Source organism: Parasteatoda tepidariorum, chromosome 7, assembly GCF_043381705.1.
Source record: "Parasteatoda tepidariorum isolate YZ-2023 chromosome 7, CAS_Ptep_4.0, whole genome shotgun sequence".
Lineage (NCBI taxonomy): Eukaryota > Metazoa > Arthropoda > Arachnida > Araneae > Theridiidae > Parasteatoda > Parasteatoda tepidariorum.
The window spans coordinates 71,389,992-71,404,148 of record NC_092210.1 but is presented as its reverse complement, the minus strand read 5'-3'; the positions used below and the strand labels follow the sequence as shown (position 1 = coordinate 71,404,148).

Here is a 14,157-nt window from a genome sequence, read left to right as displayed (position 1 = left end):
CTATGTTAATTTTAAAGATTTAAATTTGGAGTCGAATTTGCTGAAATTTTGCGTATTGAAGCTCTTTGGATACTGGTATGCCTACAGCCAATTAACTTTTCAAATCGGTTGTCCATGTTGATTGAAATACTTAATAAATATATTTCTTCAAAGTGAACACGTTACTTGAGAAAGATTTTTGTAGCATGTATCATATTATATTTTGCTATTTATCAGATTATATAGCTTTACTTTTGAGATAAACACGGGCTCACTTTTAGAGCCCTCTTTGGCCCAATAACTTTTAATCTGAACCCAATATCCATGGAATTTTTTTAAGCCTCAACCAGCCTGAGCCTCCGAGATGACAGATTACATTCGTTAATTTACCAAGAGAAAAGTCGAATAAGATATCTTTATTAAAGACTGCCTATTTTCGAATCATGGTATGAGATTTAATCATTCTTAAATATTTACACTTAATATTAACGTTTTACAATGCTTACATAAACAGAACCAAGCGGATATTTGCAAAATTCTTTAGCTTACAAGTAAAGAAAGCTTTCATGTGAGAAAGATTTATCGTGAGCCAGGGGCCGAAAACTTCCGAACACGGGTTCGCTTCTCATTTCTATTTTAAATTATCGTACCTTTCTTTATTATGTTTTTAAATATTCCCGTAAATATAACTAAATAAAATAAGGAGTGAATAATAATTTAAAAAATAAGTGAATGAGTAAATAGCTGAAGATTAACTAGTGAATCATGAAATTACTGAATCGGTGTATTAGTGTAGTTGTAGTTAATTTACGTCGCACTAGAGCTGCACGATGGGCTATTGGCGACGGTCTGGGAAAGACCCCTGAGGATGATCCTAAGACATGCCATTACAATTTTGATCCTCTGCAGAGGGCATGGCTTCGGTAGCCCGACGACCTGCACGCGAAGTCGAGCATTTTACGGTAGAACAGTTTAACGAGGACCAATACCGCACACTCTCGGTCCCTACGCAGACTGATCCAAGTGGTCACCCACCCGCACACTGACCGTAGCCAGTGATGCTTGATCCGCTGGGAACCGTGTCTTAACGATCAGTCCACTGCGGGACCGGTGTATTAGTGAATGGGTGTATCGATATGTAAATAAATAAGTAAATAATATTAATAACAAAACCCTTCTAAACCAATCTTTTGTCTTATACAGCTAACGATCATAATATTTTCTTTCAAAAATGTCGCATCATAAAATAAAATTATTTTCAGAATTAGTTGAATTATAATTTAATTTTCTCTAGCATAATGGCAAAAATATAATTATAGTAATTCATTTCTGTTATTCATTTATAGTAAAATTCAAAATTTTGCATTTTTAATTTATAAGAATTCCTTATTAAAAACTTTAATATTTTCAGTAATAGATATTAACAATATTTGTAAGTAATTATTTTTTAATTTTCTAAATTCTTAGGGGCTAGAAAGACTCGCAACGTCGCAACTATTTATCACACAATATAAGATTCAATAAAAATTTAAACTTTCCATTTTCATTACCTTCTTTTTTAAGTCTTAAAACCTTTAAACAATAAAATAATAAAAAATTAAAAAGCTTATTTCACCTTAGTTTTAAGCGCACGAAAAAAGTGCCGAAAAATTTAAAACGCATTTTTAGATTTGAAATTTGGTTAGTTATCTTTTCACAACAGAAAAAAATAAACATTAGGGAAATTTATAAACCCCATTTGTCTAAAAAAATTTAAAACGAAAGAAATGGAGAAAGCGGAGAACCAAGAATCATAATAACAGGCAAAATAAATTCTTCATTGTACATTTCTGTTTACTCTTACGTCATAGCTACTGGAAGTGAGGTTAAGATCAGCTGACTCATTACGAAATTTGGTAAATGCAATTTTTTAGCGTGAGCTGGTTTCGAGGATACTCTCTCATCGATTCTCTGATCTCTAGTCTCTTCGTCGGGTTATGTTCATTTTCTAAAGTTTGAGAATTTATTTTAATCTTTTTGTCTGGGTTATCAATTGTGTTTGAAAACTGTATGTGTGTTTATTCTACGAAAGTGGATTAATAAATATGAATAATTATTGGAACAAATTCGGACTTACTGTGCTGCTTAGTTTTGTTTGTATATCATTTACGTTTGGTGAGTTACAATGTTTGTTCGTCGAATTAAAAGACTTCATGAACATTTTCTTATGTTAAAAGTTATTTATATATCTTTCAACAGCTTATACTATATACATGTTTTTAAGAAATGCTTTAATTAGTGTATGCTATAATACGTACTGCATTATTAGCCGAGATTTTCGGTTGTTAAATGTCTGGGAGTTTAATGGATAGAAAATACTTAATAATTTTAAAACAGTTGAATGCTTCTTAACTGTGCAAAATGCATATATACCATAAAACGCTACGTGAAGTTCTTAGCATTACTTGCATATCATGCCAGAAATTGCAAAGTAACTGCTAAATTACGTACGAAAGTTGATGAGCCGCCCTAAGTAGTAGTAACAAATATTTCAGATCTTCTATATATAGTATTTTAGTTTGACTTTTAAAAAGATCATCTATTATAAAAATTAATTCTCTATCGTAATTTATGTCAGAATTAATTTTTGAGCAAATTTTTGTGGAAATATTTGTAGTAATTTTGAGATGTACCTATAATCCAAATTATAGCCATTATTATTTCAAATTTTTTATTGCTAATAAATAAAGCATTTGGGAACATTTATTATTCATAGATTTTTATGTAAAATTTACCTTAAGACTCATATTTACTTTAATACTGTATGTGGGTCAGGTTAACTAGTTACATTTAATCCGAAATATGATTTAAAAAAATGGATTAACCCTATATTTTTTTAAAGTGTTCAATGGCCAATAACTATATTAATGACCCTAACAAGTTTTCAGTTTGTCTTAATTTACTGAATAATTAAAATTTTAAAATTATATAACGGTTATTCTGAAAAAAATTGGGAATTTTTATCACCAAATGTTATTAATAAAAATAGGTTATGAAACCTATTGAATACTTTGAAATTATAAAGGAGTAAATTTATTTGGTATATTCCTATATCTTGATTAATAGTTGTCATATCTGAAGACAGTCACACTCCTGTTTCCAAGTTCAGATGTAAGACAATATCATAAAAAACATTAAATAATTGTAATAAATGTTTTCGTTTAAGAATGTATTAACGAATTTGGAGTTAGAATAAAAATCTGTATTTGAATAAAAGCCTTTTACTTAAGCTTTATTCAAATATCAAATTAGATGCTTGTATCCAAAGAAATATATCATGAACTTTTAACCAGGATTAGTGAAAATCATGATTTTTTTTATATTTATACCTATAACAGTTCTGATAAAATGTATAAATTATTCTTAATATTGTAACGAAAATACCTAACCCTTTGCTTACGGTGTTCCATGTTGCACCATCGCATGTGGTCTACATGTTGTACCAGTCTTAAGCAAAAGATTAATATTTCTTTCTAAAATTATAAATATTATGTTAATTTTAATCACTGAAAAAAGAAATAAAAAAATCATAGTTAGTTCAAGTTGAACATCCTCATGAATTTGTGGACAGACTTAATTTGTCAAATTTTAAAGGAAGATAAATTAATTTTGTATCAGGAAACAAAGAAAATTCAATTATTTTAAATTGTATGTAGCAGAATAAGTTAGTTTTCAATATTTATATTTATAACTATATCTTTAATAAGTTACGGTATTTGTTTTTTGCTCAAATAAACATGAAGCAAAATTGGTATAATTGTAATATGAATTTAGTGTAAAACTAATGGTAAATTACAATTTAAGAGTTTCACAGGACTTTTATTTTCACCTGTTACCAGGGTTGGCAGGTTTTTGACATGTGACAGTTTTTGACTGTTTAAACCATGGTTTAAACTGTCACGTCAAAAACCTCACTGTCGAAAATGTCAAAAACCTATATTCATATGTAAAATTTAATTAATACATAACAGGGGTCTGTCCAGGCCGAATTTACTACCGTTTAGTGGTACCTTCACAAATTCAACTTTAGGAAAAACGTTAGTTTCACAAATTCAATTTTAGGAAAAACGGTTGTTTCACAAAATACTTTCTATTAAAATTTTATTTTTGTATCCCTTAAGAAACGATAAATCCATATTTTAGTGTTGATTTTTTAATATAATTTTTAATTTTTCACAAATTATGTCTAAATTTTCACAAAATAGGTACCTCTCCGAAAAACCTAGACAGACCCCTGCATAAAATTTATATATTTTTTATAAAGGATAGTGTTTCTAAATATGTCCTAGAAAAAATAAATTTAAAATTTTGAAGAAACACTTATATTTTGAATAGTAGCCAAAATCTTGTACTTTTGAAAGCTCACATCTTTTGTAATATCAATACAAAATTCATTCATTTCATGTGTTATTGAAAATCTGCAGTGATATTATTAAGAAATTTATTTATAACCAAATTTAGTGTATAGTATAGATTATACTAAAAATTAGACATTTTTAAAGATAAACATTAGCAGTTTTGTANCCGCATTTTAAAAAAAAATAATTTTTTTTCCTCCTAAGATTTTAGGATTTTTCGTTCTTTTTTGAAAGATGTTTACCATACCATCATTTTAGAAATAATCATTACTGTATTACTTCATCGTTTTTTCTTCTTTTTAAGATTATTTCCTAATATTTTTTTTTTTAGTTGGATTTAACAATAAAAAAAACGACTTTTTGTAGCGGTTCAGAAAAGCGGAAAAATCAGTTATCCGGAATAGCGATGGTCCCGATCGTTCCGGATAATCGGTTCCCTACTGTATATAAAAATTTCTAAAATGAAAAAATTGAAATGATTGTTTGATAAGAAAAAAAAATCTTACTAAAACAAGAAATATCAGCCCTACTTCTATAGACGTCATGTGTCAAACAATACTAGACACATGGAAAAATTTTATTGTTAAATCTTTTAAAAAGTGTAAGGAAATAATAGGGATGAAACAATTTTTTATGGGACTCTCATTAGATGAGGATAAAATAGAATCCATTTGCCGAGGTGCAAGATTTTATGCCGGGATGTGCAGTAAGTCCTTTGCAGGTTCTTTTCAATTCAGTCAGCTAACTGTTAAGACTACTAGTCAAAAAATTTTGTTTCACTTTACTGTTTAAATGCTTGATTTAATGTTAACTTATCAATAAAAAAAAATCTGTTTACATTTTAGCAAATAAATTAAGTACAAATGAAGAAGAGCCTGGAGAAGGTATTTTAATAACAGTTGGAAAAGATCTAACATTGCAGTGTAATAATACAGATGACCTTTCTGCAAAAGTTGAATGGTAAATAATTCTTTTAATACACTTCACTTTTTATCAGTCAATTTTTTTTCAAGTGTATTGTCTAATTTTGAGTTTACCAAATGAGACTTGTTTAGAATGTATTCATTAAAATTTTAAAAATATTATATAAAATCTTCATAAATGTTCAGTTGTATATTATTTAAAGAATTTTTATTACATTTTATTCAACAATGGCTTATGCATTTAATTGTTAATTTTAATACAAAGTTTGTAGTTAACTATTTCATGCTGTGTGAGAATTTTTTCCTTTATTTCTTTAAAAAGTTGAACTTTGGATAAAAACAGAAACACTTCAGTAAGGTTACACATTTAGGTATCTCCATTTAAGTTAGTGCTTAATTCTCCAATTAAAATTTAATGTTCTAAATTTAATAAAAACTTGAATTGGAGACATTAAGTAATAATCAGGGTCATGATTTCTTTTAACTACACAAAATGGAACAAACTGGGTGAAATGGATGAAGCTAAATATTACCAATATCTTTGTTCAGTGATAAGTATTACATGGGTGTACACTTTAAATTTAAACAAATCTAAAAATAATGCCAGAAAATTAAGTTCTTCTCATCTATTTAAAAAAAAAACTATTTTCATACTTATTTTATTTTTATAAAAAAATTTTAAATCTATGTATCATATTAAATAGTTGATTTGAGTATTCTTACCTAATGGTGCTTGATTATAAAAATTAATGTATGCTATTTGTAATTAGGAATTTAATATGATTTGTTGTTGTGAATATCTTTTGTTAATTTAGTTGTGTATTAATAAAATTTGTATTTTCTTAGTTCTTTATACAATTTTAAAATGAGGTTTTATTATACTCCTTTGCATAAAATATTGGAAAAAAAACTATATTATCCAATTTTGTTTATTTTTTGCCAGTTTAGTAATTATGTATTAATCAGCTTGGTAATTAAAACCATAATGTAAATTAAATTATAACTACAGAATGCTTAAATTTTTATATATATATATATATCTATAAATACAGTGAAACCTTCTGTTATGGACACTCCTGCATATCTGACTTCTCTCAATAAGGACATATTTTTAATTCCCAGTGAATCTTCTGGAATAAGCCATTATGTATATTCTCCACAAAGCGTACACTCATGTATTCGGACGGAAACACTTATTTTTGCCCTAAAACATTATTTTTCTATCTCTTCAAACTAGACACTACTTTTTCAAAATTTGAAAAATAAAGCTATTTCTGTTTTCATTTGCAAAAGAAGAAGGAAAAAAAAAAAAAAAAAAACTATGCAACTTTTCACCAATTTTAAGCCTGTAAATTTTTTGCCTTATCTATAACTAAAAATATTAAGCTATTTCACTGCTAAAAAATCAATATCTTTTGTCATCTTGCCTTATGTTTCCAAAGAAAGGGATGCTGCTTTTGTGAAATAATTCCAAAATCGCCATCTTTTGATCTTTTCATCTGGACTACTCAGGTTATGAGACCCCTCAAGTTGAAATAAAGCTCTCAATGCTTCTTCCCCACTGAAAATTTCTTTCATTTTTTTATCAATTTGAAGACTGTATTTAACACAGAAGTACTGTATTTAGCACAGTTGGGGTGAAAAAAAACTAAATATAATCTTTGAGTTCATATTAATGAAACATTTATTCAGACACTTGATAGATGATAAATTATGAATAATCAACTCCATAGGTCCTCATGCCTTACAGGTATGCATTTGTTTCCCGGTGAATCATGGGAGGTTTACTTTCACGGAGGTATTAACCACCTTTCCTATCAAGTGATAGGTAGGTGTTAAGGGGTCTAAACCTAATAATTGAAACCGACTGAGGACTAAAAACTCCTATTCTGTATTATATGACTTAACTTGAATATCTGTGTTAATAGGAAAATTATCTTAATTTTTTCTGTAGCTACATCTAGAATTATGTTTTTATATCAAACTTTTTCATATATTTTTGCATAGAAATTTTTTTTTTTTTTTTTTTTAAAGTTTGAATAAGCCATTTACATATCCTTGTAAATAGTTTATTGTAGAATTTATTCCTTTTCTTGGGCTGAAAGAAACATTTCATCAAAAACTTTTTTTGTAATTGAAGGAGCTTTCCATCTAAAGACTTCAGTTTATTTTTAATGCATAGTTTGAGGGGTCTAAATGGTTTTCAATTCATCAGGAAAGTATCCATGTTTAAATTTCCTTTTTTCTTTCTTTCTAAAACTTGTCTAAAATTCAACTTAGGATTCTAAATTTTTTTATAGTAGTTTGAAAGAAGCACAGATATTATTTAATTGCAAACACCTTTGAAAAATATTCCAAAGAACATTTATAATTTAATTTTCTTTGGAGCTAAAATTTTATGAAAAAAACAAATGTCCTGCTCACATGATATGCCATAGAAATCATGTTAATAAGCTTTAATAGGCAATCAAATATATAAAATTGAAAAATAATATATTTTTAAATAACTTAGTTTTTTTAAAATATTTTTACATAAGTTTATTTTGACCTCGAAAAATATAAAATATTTATCAATTTTCAAATGGCAACATTTGATACGAATGTAAGCAACATATATTTTCCCCAATTGCCCAAGTTTTAATTTAATAGGTTTATTAAAAGTCTAATAATCTAGGTAAAAACCGAAAAAGAAAAAAAAAACACTTGAAGACAAAGCTTTGAATAAATAACTTTTTTCAACAAAATAAGTGAGTTATCAGATGATTTAAAAAAAAAAAAATGGGTGTGTTATTTTCTATTTCCATTGAGTAGATTTCAGTATTTTTCCTGTAAAACCTAATCAGTGTTTCTTTCTCTAGGTTTAAAAATGGTGCAGTTTTAAACCGGACTGATAGTCGTATTCATATTGAAGGGAATACACTTATAATCAGTAATGCTATAGAAAATGATTGTGGTAATTATACTTGCTCCTCTGGAGGTTCAGAAGTTATCATTGCTGTAAAAGGTATTAATAGTTATTTTTTATTGCATATTTTTATAATATTGCAATTTTCCAATACTGTTCTTGATTTGTTCTGAAAAAAATAAATTTTTTTCCAGCTAAAGTAATACTTAAACCTATGGATGCTTCTCGGAATGTAGATCAAAACAGAAATATAGTTTTACTGTGCAATGTTACTCAAGGAACTCCTCTTCCTACTATCAAGTGGCTTAAAGGTGATTAGTTTTATAGTCAGAATTTTGTGTTAGTTCGCAGTACATAAATAAAAATGCAGTGTTTTCACCATAGAAAAAAAATGGGTGAGAATTTCTCACCCTTTCTCAAAAACAGCGTGAGGTTTCAAAAAGTTAAGTGAGATTTCTAAAAACTAAAAAAACACAGAAACTCTCAAAAATAAAAATCATTTCTTTAATTATAATACATTTTTAACGTCTTCTATTTTTTAAAGCATTGAATATTTTTGGTGCATCATCATAGAAGATTTTGCCTTTACAAGATATTTGTCCATCTTACATTAGCACATAAAAAATTTGAATATCTTACATGAAGAAACCTTACGTATATTACAAACACGTAGTTGCAGAGAAATGTGTTCTGAAAGGGATCCCGTGGTTGTGTTCTGTTGTTCGAAAAGGTTCTGAACAATACTGGTAAATAGGGAAGCTAGATAACGGGGCAGATGTTGGAAATAATGAAAGATCCAGGAAGAAAAGTGAAACAGATTTTATTCTAAATGGCGTAATTCGAAGCTTTTTCCAAAAAGCGAGAAATTTGCGAATTTTCAAATTTGATTTATAGAATGCTCTAATTTCTCGCGGTAATAATTTTTTAATGCGAGAAAAGAAAAAAATATGCGAGATTCTCGCGCTGTAGTGAAAACACTGAAAAATGTGTGTGTGTATTTTTTTTTAAATTACATTTTCCCTAGCTAATTCAATGAGGAAGTAATGTGTTGCTAAGAAATTTCAATACAATGTTGTTTAGAGGCTCTATGCTTAAAACATTGTTTTTAATAACATTGGTATTAAATATTTTTTTCTGAATTATTGAAGATGTGGCTTATTTTATTGCTCTTAGACACTCGAGTGCGGTAGGACCTAGATCATTTAAACTACTCTTGAAAGGACCTATTTCGAATAATCAAAATATCTGGTGTATAGAGATAATACAGTTTTTTAATCTCTTTTCATCAATAAACTATGAAATTGATTTTTAGTGCTGTGATCCTTGAATAAATGTCTTTTTGTCAATTAAGTATAAAGACATTTTAAATTTATTAGCTATAAATAAAATATTGCTGCAAATATTGGTTCTCCTTTACATTTTTAAATTAGCCTTTTATAAAAGCAACATCTGATTCTGAATTGTTGGCTGATTTTATTTTATAAAATAGTTTCATTGATTTATATGGTTAAACTTGATGTTATTTGATAGCTTTTTTTAAATTATTTAACACAATTTTTTTTTCCATTCACTGTATTCTTGAGATTTTGGAATTCCTTTATCTATTACAAATCTTCTGACCCTTTGTAGTGTTATAGATTTTCTTAATTATCTTAGAAAAAGTTTTTAGGGAAATTCCATGTATGTTATATCTTTTTTATGGTTCTATTTTGATCAGTTTTCATATGAATTTTGTCTTTAATAATTAGAACTATAGAATACTATTTAATATTTCTATATTTACTATAAATGACATTCAAAAACACTTAAGCCTGCATTTAATAATAAAATAAAATATTTTCATAATACCCATTGCCTTGTTAAAAAAAAGCCTCTTGTGTTTTTGTGCTGCTTGATTATTATCCATAAATGCACTAGCCTTTTCCATAAAATAATTACCCATAAAATACTTGCATAAAAAGTCTTGTAATCTTGTACAATTTTAGTACAAACTGATCAGTATTTTAAAATATGACAAATTTGTTTCATCATGCTTTTTCAGAATTTTGTCGTATGTCTGATATGCATGTGATTGAACCCTGCTCTATTTTGTTGTTCTACATTTAATTGCCTTAAATTTTAAATATTATCTCATAACTACCAACTGTTCCGATTATATTGTATTTGTTCTGATTTTTTACCCTTGTTCTGAAAATATAATCTAAATGTTCTGATTTTTCGGTATGCTTGTGCCTTTTCACTCATTATACAGATTTTCTAGAAAGTAAAAATTACTGGAAATCTTTTCAGAGAGATCTCCTTTCCTATAGAGATCAGATGCCAAAAAACTCACTTTCGATGAACCTGCCTTGTTACTTCTTCTACCAAAAGAAAGGGAATTGGTTAATACTAAATACAGTTTCATCATATTGTAGTGCATATGAATGGTGTTTAAATAGATATCAGTTTAATTATTCTAGGAACTTATCTTAGTTTTAAAATAAATAGATAGATTTTTAAGATTAACAGACTGTGTTAACGTTACAAAGTTGAATGATTAATTTGTGAAAGTATTTTTGATTGTGATTACAAAAGAAAACCTAAAGAAATTTGCCACGATGGAAACAATGTCAATCTAAATGTTGAAGGCACCTTCAAATCCTTTCGATGCAGCAGGAAAAAAAAAGTAAAGATTATTTTAAAAAACAAATTACTAAAGGTTTATCAGGAATATATAGTAAAGGTACCGGATTACTAAAGGTAATTATTTTTTTTAAAATATAGGAAAGTGAAACATAAAGTCAAATGGTAATGTGTATTTGCATGATGATTTATTACCCTGTTTTTTTAATTCCATAAGTAAATGAAGTTTTAATAAAATTCTATAACTAATTCTTCTTTAAATTTATTTTCTAAAATCTATTATTGAAACTTATATATTCCTGAAGCATGAATAACAAAATATTTGATTTCTATTCGGCATTCCGTCACATTTCCAATTAGAAAATTATAGGAAACTGAATCGGTCAAAAGAAAAAGGATAAATTATATTTATTTCACTTTATTTATTTTTCTTTATTATCAAATATAATAATTTTTATATCCAGCATCAGATGAAAGAGAACATTACTGAATGAATTTAACAACAATTGTATAAAAAGTCACAGAATTCATTTTTTTTTTTTTTTAAATTAAATTTAGAGATTACTTAGTAGTCTTAAAACTTGAAAATTCTCTTCTGACACAGCTTGGTATGTATATCATTGAAAATTTTGTATTTTTTTCAACTTCAAGCTCATTGATATTTTCTTTCCAGGCTCTGATCCTCTCAACATGTCAGACCCAAGAGTAACTGTGAAATCTGATGTTAGAGGAATAGAAGGAACTGAAGTAGTTATTTCTGATGCACGATTCGATGATCGAGCAGAATATACTTGTACTGCATCAAATGAAGTCAATTCTGTTAACTCTACTATTTTAATCAGAGTAAAAGGTATTTATATCCTTTTATTTTTATTGTAGCATTTTATGTATGCATTTGTCTCTGCTTTTTTTGAACTTTTAATGGCTTAGATTTAAAGAAAAAACAAACCTGTATTCAACCATGTTATTTAATAAAGTCGCGCTTAGCAATGGCCGATTTAATTCATTATGAATATGATAGAATGCCTGACACATTTCTTTTATTCTTTTTCAATTTAACAATATGTAAGTAGGTAATATAACATTAAAAATATATATATATATAATCCTAGTAATAATATAGTCCAACAAAGGCAAAAAGATTAGAAGATTATTATTGATTTAATTTCTACTTGATAAAAATCTTTATCTGATTTGGTATACAGAGAGTTAAATTAGAATTAAGTACAAATTATTCATTTGAGTACAAAGAGTTGTATATGATTGTTATCATAGAATTGTAATATAGATAGAGCAAGCACACTGTTATATTTCTCTCTTCATCCCAAACATTCCCATAAGTCACATGCTCCCTATCTTCTGGTGATTTTAGCAAAGAAAAATGGATGTGTGACAGATAACAGAGTTCTCATTCTGGTTATTTCTGCTTTGTACTTACAAAAGCAATGGTGCAAAATTAACAACTTTGGGAGAGTTAAGATTGATGGAGCAGTAAAATAATATCTAATCCTTTTTTGATAAGACTTTGCTAGATTAAAAATTATTATATAATTCTAATTTAATACATATAAACTGTACAAAATTGTTTGCATTTTTACAAAATTAAAATAAATCAAATTTTTGAATGGGGTTTTAAAAATGGTAAAAAATATCTTGTGATAACCACTTATAGGTACTTTTTAAGTTTTAAAAATTGTTCAAAATGTTTCACTTAACTTACACTAGCAAAACTAATATCCATATTTATAATTAAAGTTAAAAATCTATTTTTTTTTCTAATGATGCTTCAATATTTTATAATTGTCAAAAAAACTACTTCCCAATTAATTAATAATACATTACCTTTTTTAGAACTTATCTTAACAGATGAAAATTTAAACTTTTAAAATTTTCTTCTGTTTTATGTAATTAAATTTTTTCACTTCTTAAAAATTGTTTATTTTTATTAATTATGTGTCCTTCAAATATTACATAAGCACCTAATGGGGTGACAGTTTACGATTTGCTTATTTTAGCTGACAAAGGGGAGAGCTATAAATAATGCTTATGTAAGAAGGCATATTGTTATGAAAAGAGGGCTATTTTTTTTTAAATAAGTGAGATAAAAATTGAACGTTTCAAATTAAATTTTGGAAGGAAAAAAAAAAAGAGTTGGAATAAAATTTCTTCTAAGGGTTTCAGAGGTTGAGTTTTAACCACAGAAGGATACCCAAAAAATACCTCCAGTATTATTCCCAAAATTTTATAAAATTAATAAATACTTCAATTTCATTTTGTGTAAAGCTATATCTTTCATTCAAATTTATTTCTACAATTAGAGTACTACAATGCAAGTGAATTGTAGATTCTATGTAAAAATCTCTTATTTAACAATCCTTAGTTTAATATTTATTTCTTTATTTTGATATTTTCTAAACTTAATCTTTTAAACAAACAGATGCCTGTTATTTAATCTAATTACTGTGTCCATGTTTGGAAATTAATCTTTTATTCTATCTTCTCAATTGAGAAGATTTGAAATTTAAATAGATATTCATTATTATTAGGACTTTTCTTTTTTGGAATTTAGGTTAAATTTTTTATGCATTTATTTATTTTATTTTTTTTTCTTAGACTTTTTAAAACAATTTTAAAAAAAATTTTCTTTGCTTAAGAAAAAATAACTTAAAAAGAAATAATTCATAGATTTTTTTTTTTAAATTCAGACAAAATTATAAGATTAATAATTTTGGTTAGTTAATTCACTGTGTAATTATTTTATTTTTAGTGACATAATTCAGCTTTATTTTTCATTGAACAAATGAAAACTGATTTGGATGATGAAAATTTTTTTTTACAACAAGTATGCTAAAACAAGTATTTTTCAGGAATCTCAAAGCAAACAAATAATATACTAAATTACCATTCTGGATATATTGGTAAAATTATATTTAAAAAATTTCAGCGAAATTATCGAATAACTTTATTTTATCATATTCTCATAGAGGGCAACCTTGTATTAAAAGATTTGTTTCAGATCTGTCTGTTTAATTTAAAATTAAGCGCATATTTGGCAATTTCCCTCTGGTTAAGTTATTTTGTCCGGAACAAGCCCCTTAATATAAATTTGTAATTATGCATATAAAGTTTGTCTTTTTTTTATTTATTTAAACGCATATATAATTTTTATTTCACTTTAAAATGTAATTAGTTTTAAAGTGAGGAAATTTTTTGGAGCAACATTTGTTCTTGTTTTTTTTGCTTTGCATTGTTTACTAATTATCTTATCTTCGAATTTTTTGATGCATCTTTTATTAAAACAGTCACTTAACAAAATTAAACTTTATTAATT

General features: G+C 26.7%; 1 protein-coding gene across 1 annotated transcript in view; it reads left to right on the top strand.

The window, feature by feature from the left end:
- The window catches only part of LOC107440016 (basigin), a 52,718-nt gene that overhangs the window by 33,814 nt on the left and 4,747 nt on the right, over window positions 1-14,157 (top strand). The window contains exons 7-10 of the mRNA XM_016052787.3: window positions 5,222-5,336; window positions 8,158-8,303; window positions 8,399-8,515; window positions 11,500-11,676. Coding sequence (XP_015908273.2) covers window positions 5,222-5,336; window positions 8,158-8,303; window positions 8,399-8,515; window positions 11,500-11,676 — 555 coding nt within the window. The remainder of the gene's footprint in view (window positions 1-5,221; window positions 5,337-8,157; window positions 8,304-8,398; window positions 8,516-11,499; window positions 11,677-14,157) is intronic.